This window comes from Equus caballus, chromosome 10 (genome assembly GCF_041296265.1).
Source record: "Equus caballus isolate H_3958 breed thoroughbred chromosome 10, TB-T2T, whole genome shotgun sequence".
Lineage (NCBI taxonomy): Eukaryota > Metazoa > Chordata > Mammalia > Perissodactyla > Equidae > Equus > Equus caballus.
The window spans coordinates 18,303,163-18,316,737 of NC_091693.1; the positions used below are offsets into that span (position 1 = coordinate 18,303,163).

At 45.4% G+C, this 13,575-nt stretch overlaps 1 protein-coding gene across 1 annotated transcript; it reads left to right on the forward strand.

The window, feature by feature from the left end:
• LOC138916035 (tetrapeptide repeat homeobox protein 2-like) lies at window positions 1-1,673 on the forward strand. Its single transcript, XM_070225612.1, has 3 exons — window positions 1-25; window positions 573-742; window positions 1,203-1,673. Exons 1-3 carry the CDS (start codon window positions 1-3, stop codon window positions 1,671-1,673), a joined length of 666 nt encoding a protein of 221 aa, XP_070081713.1.
• Window positions 1,674-13,575: the final 11,902 nt, after the last annotated feature.

A 13,575-nucleotide genomic window follows, 5' to 3' on the forward strand; every position in this document is an offset into this window, starting at 1 on the left:
ATGCAAGAACCCGGGTCTCTGAGGGGTGAGTCCGGGCCGGCTGTGAGGGGCCTGGGCAGTGGGTGGGGTCGTGGGGGTGGGATCCTGTGGCTGAGGCCAGGGAGGCCTTCTGGGCTTCGAGAGACGGGCCCAGCTATCCGGGAGGACTTCCTGGCTGTGGCGAGGGGAGGACTTCGCGCAGTCTGGGGAGTGGAGTTCCATTATTGGGGCGAGCTGAGCAGAGGGCCTGGCACACCGTGGCCCCTGAAGTGTCTGGGTGGCTTCAGCCCTTCGATGGGAGGGGGTCGGAGGAGGGGGGGAGGTGTAATAATGATACGGGTGGTGTTATCAGGCGCATTTCAAAGATGTGGACACCGAGGCCCAGACAGGTGCGGGCCCGGGGCTGGAAGGGGGAGAGCCAGGCCGGACCCAGGGCGTCTGCTGCGCATCCGCACCCTCATCACAGCGGAGCCTCCGCCCTCCGCCCCGAGCCCCTCACCTGCTCCCGGGGGCCGGCCCAGGCAGGGGGAGGGTGCCCGGGGGGCCGGGGCCGGTCCGTGGGGCTCGTCTCACCCTGTTTCCCCCTCGGCCAGGTCCCCCACCGTCGCCAAGCCCCCCGAGGAGGCGGCGGCAGGAGCGCACGGTGTACAGTAAGGAGCAGCAGCAGGAGCTGGAGAGCAGCTTCCACACGAACAAGTACCCGACCTACGAGGACCGCGAGGCCCTGGCGGCCCGGCTGGCTCTGCAGGAGCGCCAAGTGCAGGTCTGACCCCGGCCCCGGCCCCGCCCCCGCCAGACCCGCTCCCCCCGCGGCCCTGACCGCGCGCTGCCCGGGGTCACCCAGCAGCACGGGGCCCCGGGAGGACCGAGGGCTGCGCCCCGAGTCCGCCTCAGCGCTGAGCTCTGCAAAGCGGCGACAGGACTGTGCCCAGACTGACGCCCGCGGGGACTCCGGGTGCCCAGAGCTCGGGGCCTCTGTGAACTTGGGTACCCTCTCGGGCCTGTCCCTTCCGGACCCCCGGGGCTCCTGGGTGGCCAAGCCCTGCCCCCTGGCCCCGGCACCCCTCCCCCGGCCTCCTCACCCCAGGAGCCCCTAATCAGATCTGGGGACAGAGGGAGAGGCCTGAGCCGGCCCTTCCCAGGGGGGCAGCCTCCCACCCGGGCCAGAGCCAGGCGTGCGGCCCTCTCGTTCACACCGCCCCCCTGGCCCCTCTCGTCCCCAGGTGTGGTTCAAGAACCGCCGGGCCAAGGAATCCAGGCCGCGAGGCCGCGGAGCCCGCGCTGTGCCCAGGGGCCCCGGAGCCCCAGCCCCGCCCCGGGTGCCGGTCCCTGTTCCTGCCGGACCCCCGCCCCCCGAGGGCCCAGGTTTCTGCAGCCCCCCTCCGCCCAGCGCCGCAAGCATCTTCCCGCCAGCAGAGCCCAGCATCTGCAGCCCCGGCCAGGCCTGGTGGGGCCCCGCGCACGGCGCCCAGGACGTGGTCCCTGCTGCTCCGGCCCCGGCCCCGGCCTGGCCTCACGACCCCTACGCCTCGGACTTCTCGCCGGACCCTGTTGCAATCCCTGACTTCACCGCGCTCTTCTCACCCCGTGACCCCTGCGAGGGACCCGCCCCCTCCTGCGCGTCTGGGTCCCAAAAGAGGGAGGACTCTGCGGATGCGAACGGCTCGGGCCCCGCGAGGTTGCAGGATTTGTAGAGGATTCTGTCCCTGAAAAGCCGCGCAGACCCCGCGGGGCCAGAGGGGACCAGGGTGTCGTCGGCCTGCACGTGCGTCCACGCGGGCGCGGGGAGCGGCGGCGGGTTGGTCCTCGCAGCTGGTGACTCGTGTGCCGCGCGGACGCTCCTCGTTTATCCGACCCGCGGACGCTCCTCGTTTATCCGACCCGCGGACGCTCGTCGTTTATCCGACCGGCGGAGAGGGCTTTTGCTGTTCACCGTGCGGCCAGCAGGGGTCGCGCTGCTCTGAGCGTCCCTGTCTCGTTATCTAGGGTGCACGTGGGCACGTCTGTGGGATCCGACGTCCAGCAGTGAAATCGCTCCTCGCGGTGTGTGTTTCTCTTTGGTGGAAGCTGCCCGAGAGCTTTCTAAAGGGACTTGACCGGCCTTGTTCGGAATTATCCTGGAATTACATTAAATCCATAAATGGTCTGGGATTAATTGACATGTTTACAACACTGAGCTTTCCAGTCTAAGCCTACTACTTATTTATTCATTCATTTGGTTGTTTCCAAGACTCTCTAGGAAGTATTTCTGTTTAACCACCGAGGCCTTACATACATCTTTCTGTAGATTTATTTTGAGTACTTCGTCTTATTATTGCCTGACATTTTAGATAGTATTTTAAATTTTATTTTAAAAATCTGTTTGTCCTGTATAGAGGAATCAGTTGATGTATATACTTTGTACACAGAGACCCGATCCAATTCTTTTTAATTCTAATAACTTATCTGGACATTGTTTTGGGCTTGACGATTTCAACATTAATAAAGTTCATGCTCATCTTATAAGCACTGTTTCCTGCACACCCAGCAAGTGTGTTCCCTCCTTTGGTATCCACACCACCCAATACTGTGGGCGACCCCTCCCGCCTTCTCTCTGCCCCTCTGTCTCCATCTTCCGCTTACTCTGCTCCCCTCTTGTGGCCGTCCTGTCCCCTGGGTGTCCCCACAGCAGGTTCTCTGACCCAGTCCTGGTCCCATTTAGCAAATGCTCCAATCCTCTTAGGCCAGGCCAGCCTCAGCAGGGCAGAGAGAGAATTAGATCAGATTTGGGAGGGGGTCACCCACGTGACAGATTCTGGAGGAGAGTGCTGGGGGGAAGGGGGGGAGACAGACAGCCAGGATATAAGGAAAGCCCCTCCTGCTTATCTGACAGACCTTGGTAGGGACGGACACACACACAAACACACTGGAACCCCATCCCTGTCAGACCCTGACACTGCGAGGAGGGCAGGGAGGAGTCTGATTCTCCATCTATCCCAGGAGAGGGAGCTGAGGTGGAGGAGTCCCTCTGGGCATCCTGGGGACATCGTGGAGGAATGATTCAGACTCAGACCCGGAGCAGGGGTCAAGAGGATGGTGTCCCTGGGGCCCTCCAGGCACCAAAGGGCCACCAGTGAGTGGAAAATGGGTTAACTTTCTAACTGAATGGAGACAGGGTTTGCGTTTGCCTGACTGTCTGAATAGAAAGTGATGGATTGAGGAGCACAGGATTCCTCCCTCCTCATCTCCTCAATTCCATCTCACCTCTTACCCAGGCAGTGCCAGCACCCCCACCTCCTTCTGAATCGAGAATCTTTACCATCGCCTAGGAAGCCCTGCCCCACCTCTCCTCAGGATCCCAGGCTGTGTCCTGACCATCCTCACTGGCAGCATCTGGACTTCCTGCTCATCTCAAGAAGGAGGGAGGTGGTGACTTCCTGAGGGCAGGTCTTGGAACTTCCCCATATCCGCTTCCCTCAGGGTAGCACCAGAGCAAGAATTTCTCTTTGTTTTCCTACCTGTAGCCAAACAAATGCTATTGCATCATCAACTGTATGGCTGTGGTCAGCACTGGTGATCTGTTGGGACCCATGGAGATCCTTTGATCCACCGTGATCCATCTTTGGTGGTTTCCATGGTGATCCCTGTGGGTCCATCGGTACCCATGGCACTGCGGTAAAGATAAGAATCTACTGTGTGTTTTACTCTAGAGAAGGTGAAGCTTTTAGACTCAGCCACAGCACATGCAGGAAAAGGACTCACGGTGTATGTGAAGAGAGTTCACTGTTTTACCTTCAACAAATGGGTAAAGCTCAAGCTTAATTCTGTCCTGGGTGCTCTGGGAGGCAGATGGAGGTGGTGAGGGTGGGAGTGTCTTCGCCTTGTGAGGATTGGAGAGAGGGGAGAAGGAAGACCAACAGAAGTCTGGGGAGACCTGGACTGAGGGGCCATTTGCCAGAAGGGACAGACGGGGTCCCTGAATCAACAGGTGAAGAGGAAACCCATTCTGAGATATCCAGGGAACAGCATGGGATATATCTGGGCTCAGAGACAGGATGTGTCCTTGTCCAGGAGGAGCAAAGTATGTAACAAAAGATATGAAGAACACACCCATGTCCAGGGGTGTGGGGAAATACACGGGGGGTGACCACAGTTTCTACATTTAGTTTCTATGGAGCTCATTTCTAGGATGAAAGCGTGGGCACTGGAGGAAACAGAAGAGGTAACCCATGTTTCCAGCGGTGAGAAACTGAGTCTCTGAGTGGCACAGAGGATGGAGCACGGTTTGAGTCAGAATCATCAGCTGAGACCCAGGTGTGCTGGCTCCTCAGCCGGGCTGGAGGGAAGGCGGGCGTGTGACACCTCACCTGTCTTAACTTGGGACTCTGGTCACAGGGCAGCTCCATCCAACCAGACAAGTTGCCTCGCTCCCCCAAACTTCAAGTTGGTCACGGTCTGTTGGGTCCCTGCAGGATGCTCACCCCAGGGAGGCCTCTGGGTTTCCACACCCTGCTTCATCCCAGATCCCTGGTTTCTGATTCAGCACATCTGGGTGGGGCCTGAGACTTTGCATTTCTCAGTTTCTAAGTGATGCTGATGCTGCTGGTCTGGGAACCACACTTTGAGAACCACAGCTCTAAATCACGGTTCTCAAACTCTGCCACCCATTACAGCCCCTGGCAGTTTTTTCTGAGGAAGATTAGCCCTGAGCTAACATCTGCTGCCAATCCTCTTTTTTGCTGATGAAGACTGGCCCTGAGCTCACGTCTGTGCCCATCTTCCTCTACTTTATATGTGGGACGCCTGCCACAGCATGGCTTGCCAAGCGGTGCCATGTCTGCACCCGGGATCCCAACCGGTGAACCCTGGGCCGCCAAAGTGGAACATGCGCACTTAACCGCTGTGCCACCAGGCCGGACCCCTCCCCTTTCCCCTTCCCCCGCCCCGGCAGTTTTAACATTCCTATTTCCCAGGCCAATTAAGCTGTAGCTGTGGGGGTGAGACCCGGGCAACAGTATGTTTTAAAGCTCGCAGGAGATTCCAAAGTGCAGACCCTGAGAACAGCTCTCATTCTCATCTCTGCTGAGGAGGTGATGGACTCAGAGAGGTAACAGATGCAGTCATCATTAAGACCATACCAAGCCTTTATTTCACTAAAAGAAAATTCAAAATTTCTGTATTTGAGTGTCCCTTTGCAGAAATCCATGTAAATAAATCCAGTAGGATAACAAGAAAGATTTTTTAACGTTCTTCGTTGTTTTTATAGTGATTGAATACAGTATCTGCCAGCAATTTTGCTTGTAAAAAAAAAAAAATCTTATTTGACTCTTTACCTGAAATTCCTCTAAATAAAATGCCTAACGGGAAAAACCCCTAAACTAGTACCTTTTTAAAATTGCTGCTACAGCAAACAGCGTGCCTAGAGACACAGTTGGGTCAGATCAAAGGTGTGGTTCATTTCGGGGGCACCTGTGAGCCTGGGAGAGACAGGGCTCCACATACCTGTTGTGACGCATCTCGGCCACCAGGGGGCACCAACACAGCTCCGCTCCAGAGCTGCGGCCCCTGGGTGGGTGGGAGAGATGCTCCAGCTTCAGAGGGAGAAAAGCTGGAAAAGGACACAGGAAACATTATATTTGTTTGCATTAGTATAATTTAAGGCTAAAAGCAAACAGCTACAAAATGCTAGTTTTGCCAGGATTTGGAACCATGGCTGGTGGGAATTTAAGTAGAAACAACCCTTTTGGAAAACAGGTGGCAGCAGCTTCTAAGACCTAATGCACACACACATCTTATGATTCTGCCATTCCAGTCCTGGGTGTACACGCAACAGAAATGCTCACCTAGAGACACACAAAAAGACACATTCACGGTTGCATCCAGGTTTATAAGCCTAAGACAGAGACCTCCCAAATGCCCACCAATAATATCAGGGACAAAATAAATTTTGGCGCATTCGCCCAATGAAGTACTGAATGCGAGTATGGATCTCACGAGCATGATGATGAGCAAAGGGAGCCAGACTCGAAAATGTTGCTGTGACTTGATTTATAAAAAGGACAAAATTTTATAAGAAACAGCCTCACTGTTTTCCAGAGTGACTGGCAATTTTCCTTTTCTACCAGTGCAGTGGTCTAAATGTTTGTGTTTCTCCCAAATTCTTATGTTGACAACCTATTGCCCAAAGGGGACAGAATTGGGAGGTGAGGACTTTGCAAGGTGCTTAGGTTCTGAGAGCCAGGTGAAGCCCTTTTGAATGGGATTAGTGCTCTGATCAAAGACACCCCAGAGAGCCAGCACCCCGCTTCCACCCTGTTCAGATACGAGCAGACGTCTGCCACCCAGAAGAAGGACCTCACCTACCATGCTGGGACCTGATCTCGGACTTCCAGCCTCCAGAACTGTGAGAAACAAATTTTTGTGGTTTATAAGCCACCCTGTCTATGGTGTTTTCTTATAGCAGCCTGGGCAGACTGAGACACTTGCAGTGCATAAGACATTCAGCTGTTTCCATCCCTGCCAGCACTAGGTTGCGTGAATACTGTTCTCTTTAAGCCATTCTAACAGGTTTGTACTGGTGTCTTATTGTGGCTTTAATTTTTCATTTCCCTAGGGGCTAATGATGGTAAACATCTTCTCATGGGCTTATTTGCCATCTTTATATTCTCTTTGGTGAGATGTTTGTTCAAATCTTTTGTTCATTAAAAAAAGTGGTTGTTTTCCGGTGTTTTCCTTCTCCCCTCTCTCCAATCCTCACAAGGCGAAGACACTCCCACCCTCACCACCTCCATCTGCCTCCCAGAGCACCCAGGACAGAATTAAGCTTGAGCTTTACCCATTTGTTGAAGGTAAAACAGTGAACTCTCTTCACATACACTATGGAATTTTGAGAGTTCTTTATATATTCTGATATACTCTGGAACAAGTCCTGTGCCAGATATATTTTTTACAAATATTATTCCCCATCTGTTGTCTTTTCATTCTCTTAACAGGGTCTTTCACAGAGCAAAACTTTAAAACTTACAACGTCTGATTTCTTGCTTTTTTTCCATGGGTCATGCTTATGATGTCATGTCTAAGGACTGGTACCTTGACCCTGGGTCACGAAGATTTTCTTTTACATTTTTTCTAAAATTTATAGTTTTATGATTTATATTTAGATTTATGCTCCATTTTGAACTAATTTTTGTATAAGTTGTGAAGTCAGGTCCAAGTTCATTTGTAAAATCTCCATTTATTGAAAGGAATATCCTTTCTTCATTTAATTGGGTTTGTACCTTTGCTCAGAATCAATTGATTATATGTGTGTGGGTCTGTTTCTGGCTTCTCTGTTCTCTTCAATTATCTTTGTGTCACATTGTATTGACTGCTGTAGCTTCGTAGGAAGTCTTAAATGTGGGGAGTATAAGTCCTCCAACTTTATTCATCGCTTTCAAAATTGTTAAATCTATTGTAGTTCCTTTGCCTTTCCATACAAAGTTTACAATCCTCTTGTCTGTCTACAAAGAGGGATTTAAAAAAAGTCCTGTTGGGATTTTGATTGTGGTTGGGCTTGATCTCTAGCTGGATTTGGGGAGAACTGACATCTTTACTACGTTGAGTCTTTCAAACCACAAACATAGTACGTTCCTTCAGTTATTCAGAACTTCTTTGACTTCGTTCATCAATATTTTGTGGTTCTCAGCATCCAGATCCCGTCCATATTTTATTTATGCCCAAGTTTTCTTTTATGAGGACCTATCATAAACGACATTGTAATATTTCAGTTTCCAATTAGACTTTGCTGTTAAATTAAATAAATTAATTTTTATGTGTTGTTCTTGTATCCTGCTAGCTTGCTAAACTCACTTGCTTGTTCTAGGAGTTGTTTTACTATTTTATTTTGTTTTGTTGTAGATTCTACGAAGTCTGTAAACAGGCACAGTTGTAGTTCGACTTTTCAAGCTGTGTGACTTTTCTGTCCTCGTCCTGCCTTACTGCATTGACTCCGACTGACAGGATGTGGGTGAACAGGGGTGCTGATGGTGAGCGTCCTCGCCTGGATTCCAGTCTTGGGGAGGGTGCATTCAGCCTGTCACTGTGAAGGAGGATGTTAGTCGTAGGTGTTTCTAGATGCTGTTAGTAGGGACAGGAAGTTCCCTCTATTCTTAGTTTGCTGAAAGTTTTTTTTTTTAATCAAGAATGTATGCTGAATTTGGTTAAATCATTTTTGTGCATCAGTTGATATCTTTATGTGGTTTTTCTACTTTAGTCTGCTGGCATGGTGGATTACATTGATTGATTTTTTGGTTGTTGAATCAGCTTTGCCTTCTTGGGAGAAATCCCATATGAGTCATGAATTACTATTCTTGCATATATTGCTGGATCCAATTGTCTAAAATTTAGTTGAGAATTTCTGCATTTGTGCTTATAAACAATTTTGGTCTGTAGTTTTCTTTCTTTGTAGAGTCTTGTGTTGTTAGTGTCAGGACAATGCTGGTCTCAGAAAATGATTTGAGACATGTTCACTCCTCTTCTCCATTCCGGAACAAAATGTGTAGAATTGGTCTTATTTTTCCTTAAGTACGTGGTAGAATTCACTGATAAAATCAACCAGGTCTGGAGATTTCTTTTTCAGAAGGTATTAAACTATGAATCCAATTTCTTTATTAGTTATAGGACTAGTCAGGCTATCTGTTTCATCTTGGGTGACATCTGGCAGTTTCTGTTTTTTGAGAAATTGGCCCATTTAATAGAAACTGTTGACTTTATGGACATGGTTGTTCTTAGAACTCCCTTATTATCTTCTAAACGTCTGTGGGTTCTGGTAATTTCTCCTCTTACATTCCTGATGTCGATAACTGTGTCTTTTCTTTCTCAATATCTCTTGATAGAGTTTTGTCAAGTTCATTTTTTTTTCAAAGTACCAGCTTTTGTTTCATTGATTTCTCTATTGCTTTCTGTTTTCAATTTTATTGATTTCTGCTCTTATCTTTATTATTTCTTTCCATCTCCTCGCTTTGGGTTTGCTTGGCCCTTCTTTTTCTACCTTCTTGAAGTAGAAGTTTAGATCACTGATTTGAGACTTTTCTTCATCTTTTTGTTCTTTCTTTTTTTTTTTTTTTAAAGAACGTCTACTTCTTTTTAACTAACTAATTAATGCTTTGCTGTGGTAAGAACATTTAACATGAGATCTACCCTCTTAACGAATTTGTAAATACACAATACAGTTTTGTTCATTGTTCTAGGCACAATATTGTACAGCAAATCTCTAGAACTTATTCATCTCGTGTAACTGAAACTTCACACCCATTGAACAGAAATGCGCCATTTCCTTTCCTCCCTTGATCTCTGGCAATTACCATTCTAGGCTCTCTTTCTATGAGTTTGGCTATTTGAGATACCTCATATGAGTAGGATCATGCAGTATTTGTTCTTCTGTGTCTCGCATATATCACTTAGCTTAACGTCCTCCAGGTTCATTCACGTTGCAAATGGCAGGATTTCCTTCTTCTTTAAGTCTCAGTAATATTCTGTTGTTTGTTTAGACCACTTTTTCTTTAGCTACTCACTTGTGGATGGGCATTTAGGTTGTTTCCATGCCTTGCCTATTGAGAATAATGCTGCATTGAACACGGGAGTGCCAACATCTCTTTGAGGTCATGATTTCACTTCTTTTGGATAAATAACCAGGAGTGGGAAAGCTGGATCATATGGTAGTTCTATTTTTAATTTTTTGAGGACCCTCCAAACTGTTTCCTGTAAGTGGCTGCACCAACTTACGTGCCCACCAGCAGTGTACAAAGGTTCCAATTTCTCCACATCCTTGCACACACTTGTTATATTTTAAGTTTTTTTGATAATAGGCATCCTAACAGGTTTGAGGTGGTAGCTGATTGTGGTTTTGATTTGCGTCTTCCTGTTGATTAATGATGTTGAGCACCTTTTCATGTACCTGTTGGACTTTGTATGTCTTTTTTGGAAAAATGTCTATTCAGATTCTCTGCCAAGTTTTTAATCGGATTTTTGTTGTGACTGAATTGTATGAGTTCTTTATATATTTTGGATATTAATTTCTTGTTAGATACATAATTTGCAAATATTTTCTCCCATTACATACGTGGCCTTTTCATTTTGTTGATGATATCCTTTGCTGTGCAGAATCTTTTTAGTTTGATGTAATCCCACATGTTTATCTTTCCTTTTATTGCCTTTACTTCTGGTGCCAAGTCCAAAAAATGATAGGCAAGACCGACGTCAAGGATCATTTCCTTTGTGTCTCTTGTAGGAGTTTTATGGTTTCAGGTCTTAGGTTCAAATCTTTAGTCCATTTTGAGTTGATTTTTGTGTAAGACATAAGATAGACATCCAGTTTCATCCTTTCACTTGTGGCTGTCCAATTTTCCCCACACAATTTATTGAAGAGATTATCATTTCCCCATTGTATATTCTTGACTCCTGTGTCATAATTTAATTGGCCTTAGATGCTCGGGCTTATTTCTGGGCTCTCTGTCCTGTTCCATTGATCCGATGTGTGTGTTTCCATGCCAATATCATACTAGTTTGATTACTATAGCTTTGTAATGTAGTTTGAAAGCAGGAGGTATGATACCTCCACCTTTGTTCTCTTAGTCAAGATTGCTTTGCCTATTCAGGGTCTTTTGAGGTTTCAAAGAAATTTTAGAATTGTTTGTCCTATTTCTGTGAAAAATATCATTGGAATTTTGGTATGGATTGCATTGAATCTGTAGGTTGCTCTGGGCAGTTTGGGCATTTTAACAATATTAATTCTTCCAATCTGTGAGCATGGGATATGTTTCCATTTTCACTGCCTTGGTTGAATTTATTCCTAGGTATTTTCTTCTTTTAGAGAAACTGAAAAAGTGACTGCTCTCTTAATTTCTCTTTCTGATAGTTCATTGTTAGTGTATAGAAGCACAACTGATTTTTGTGTGTTGTTTTTATATCCTGCAAATGTCCTGAATTTGTTAATTAGTTCTAACAGTTTTTTTGGTTGAGTTTCAGGGTTTCTGTATTTAATATGACGTCATCTGCAAGGCGACAGTTTTACTTCTTCCTTTCCAATTTGGATGCCTTTTCTTTCTTTTTCTCGTCTGATTTCCATGGCTACAGCTTCCAGCACTATGTGGAATAAAGTGGTGAGATTGGGCATCTTCGTCTTCTTCCTGATCTTGGGGGAGTTTCAGCTTTTCGCCATTGAATATGATGTTAGCTGTGGGTTTGTCATATATGGCCTTTATTATGTTGAGCTAAATTCCATCTATACCCAATTTGGTGAGAGCTTTTTTTTTTTGTCATGAATTGATTTTGAATTTTGTCAATGCTTTTTCTGCATCTATTGAGATGAGCATACGATTTTTATCCTTCATTTTGTCAATGCGACATATCGCATTGGTTGATTTGTGGATGTTGAACTACACTTGTATTCCTGGAGTAAATCACACGATCATTGGGTATGATCACTTTAATGCACTGCTGAATTGGGTTTGCTAATATTTGTTGAGGAATTTTGCATCTATGTACAGCAGTGATATTAGCCTTTAATTTTCTTTTCTTGAAGTGCCCTTGTCTGGTTTTCATATCAGGATAATGCTGGCCTCATCAAATGAGTTTGGGAGTGTTCCCTACTCTTCAATTTTTTGAAAGAATTTGAGGAGAGCTGGTATTAATTCTCTTTAAATGTTTGGTAGAACTCATGAATGAAGCCATCTGGTCCTGGACTTTGTTTATTGGGAGATTTTTGACTATAGATTAAGCTCCTTACTAGTACTTAATGTGTTCAGATTATCTCTAGATTCACGATTCAATCTTGGTAGGTTGTATGCTTCTAGGAACTTATCAGTTTCTTCTAGGTTGTCCAGTTTGTTGGCATTTCACTGTTCACAGTAGTCTCTTATGATCCTTTGTAGTTCAGTGGTATCACTTGTAATGTTTCTTCCTTCATTTCTAATTTTACTGACTTGAATTCTCTTTTTTTTTCCTGGTGAGTCTAGCTAAAGGTTTGTCTATTGTGTTTCTCTTTTCAAAAAACCAGAGTTTAGTTTCTTTGATCTTTTTTATTGGCCAAAATTTTTAGTCCATTTTTAATTTATCCACTCTGATCTTTGTTGTTTCCTTCCTTTTACTAACTTTGGGCTTAGTTGTTCTTGTTTCTCTAGTTTCTTGAGGAGCAAAGTTAGGTTGTTTAGTTGAGATCTTATTTCTTAATGTAGACCTTTATAGGTATACACTTCCTTCTTGGAACTGCTTTTGCTTCATCCAATAAGATTTGATATATTGGATTTCCAATTTTATTTGTCTCTAGATTTTTTTTTATTTCTCTTTTGTTGTCTTCTTCTTCGCTTTTTTTGTGTGAGGAAGATTGGCCCTGAGCTAACATTTGTTGCTGATCTTCCTCTGTTTTCTTTTTCTCCCCAACGTCCCAGTACATAGTTGTATATGCTAGTTGTAGGTCATTCTAGTTCTTCTATGTGGGACGCCTCCACAGCACGGCTTGTTGAGTGGAGTGCAGGTCTGCACCCTGGATCTGAACCAGTGAAGTCCCTGCTGCCGAAGTGGTGTGTGAACTTAACCACTCGACCACAGGGCTGGCCCCCTGATTTCTTCTTTGACCCACTGAGTGTTCAGTGACGTGTTGTTTAATCTCCACATATTTGTAAATTTTCTGTTTTTTTTCTTGTAGTTGATTTTAGTTTTATACCATTGTGTTCACAAAGGAGGCTTTATATGATTTAAATCTTGTTAAATTTATTATGACTTTAGGTGCTGGCCCCAATAATAATAGGGGATTTCAATATCTCATTTTCAACAATGGATAGATCAACCAGACAGAAAATCAGCATGGAAATGTTGAAATTACACTATCTATTAGACCAGATGGACTTAACAGATATTGACAGAATATTGCATCCAAAAGCAGCAGAATACACATTCTTCCCAAGTGTACCTGGGATATTCCCCAGGATCGATCATATGTTAGGCCAAGGCAGTGATTTAAATAGGGAAAAACTGGTGGAGAGAAATCCAAGTTCATCCACAGGAGAATTGATCACTAAATTATAAGTCTCGGTAAGAAATACTGAACCAATTATATAATCAACATGAATGAAAGTCAAATAGAAAATACTGAGTGAAAATTTAAGTTGATGAATGCATTATACAGTAAGCCACTTATCTAAGTTTTAAAAGCCTCCGTAAGTACCATATATTATTTATGGTCAAACACCACATAACAAGAGAGTAATTCTAGTTTGGGAATCATATATATTAGGGTCAGAATATTAATAAATTGTGGAGGTACAAGCAATTGAAAGAAAAGGAGCCTTAACTTCTTAATTTTATTAAAAAATTTTGACACAATTTTGGATAATATATTATTTCTGTATCATTCTGTAGGTTTGAAATGTTAGAAACATTTTTTAAAAGCTGGTATGCCACAAAGTGAATCAAGGGTACCTTAGTAATTCTTAACAATCAAGTCTTCAAAGATGCAAGGATTTGACAATTCAAGGCTCCAGGATGAAATTCAGGTTTTATGCAATTATCTCCATTCATACACATATACAAGGACAGGAAACAAATATTAAGATTGCTGTAAGATGTAGAAGTTTTTGAACA

Bases quoted from the DNA above. Each gene is read 5' to 3' on its own strand.
- LOC138916035 (XM_070225612.1), top strand. From the start codon at position 1: ATGCAAGAACCCGGGTCTCTGAGGG. The intron at 26-572 runs GTGAGTCCGGGC...CCCCTCGGCCAG, and splicing joins AGAACCCGGGTCTCTGAGGG to GTCCCCCACCGTCGCCAAGC. The intron at 743-1,202 runs GTCTGACCCCGG...TCTCGTCCCCAG, and splicing joins TGCAGGAGCGCCAAGTGCAG to GTGTGGTTCAAGAACCGCCG.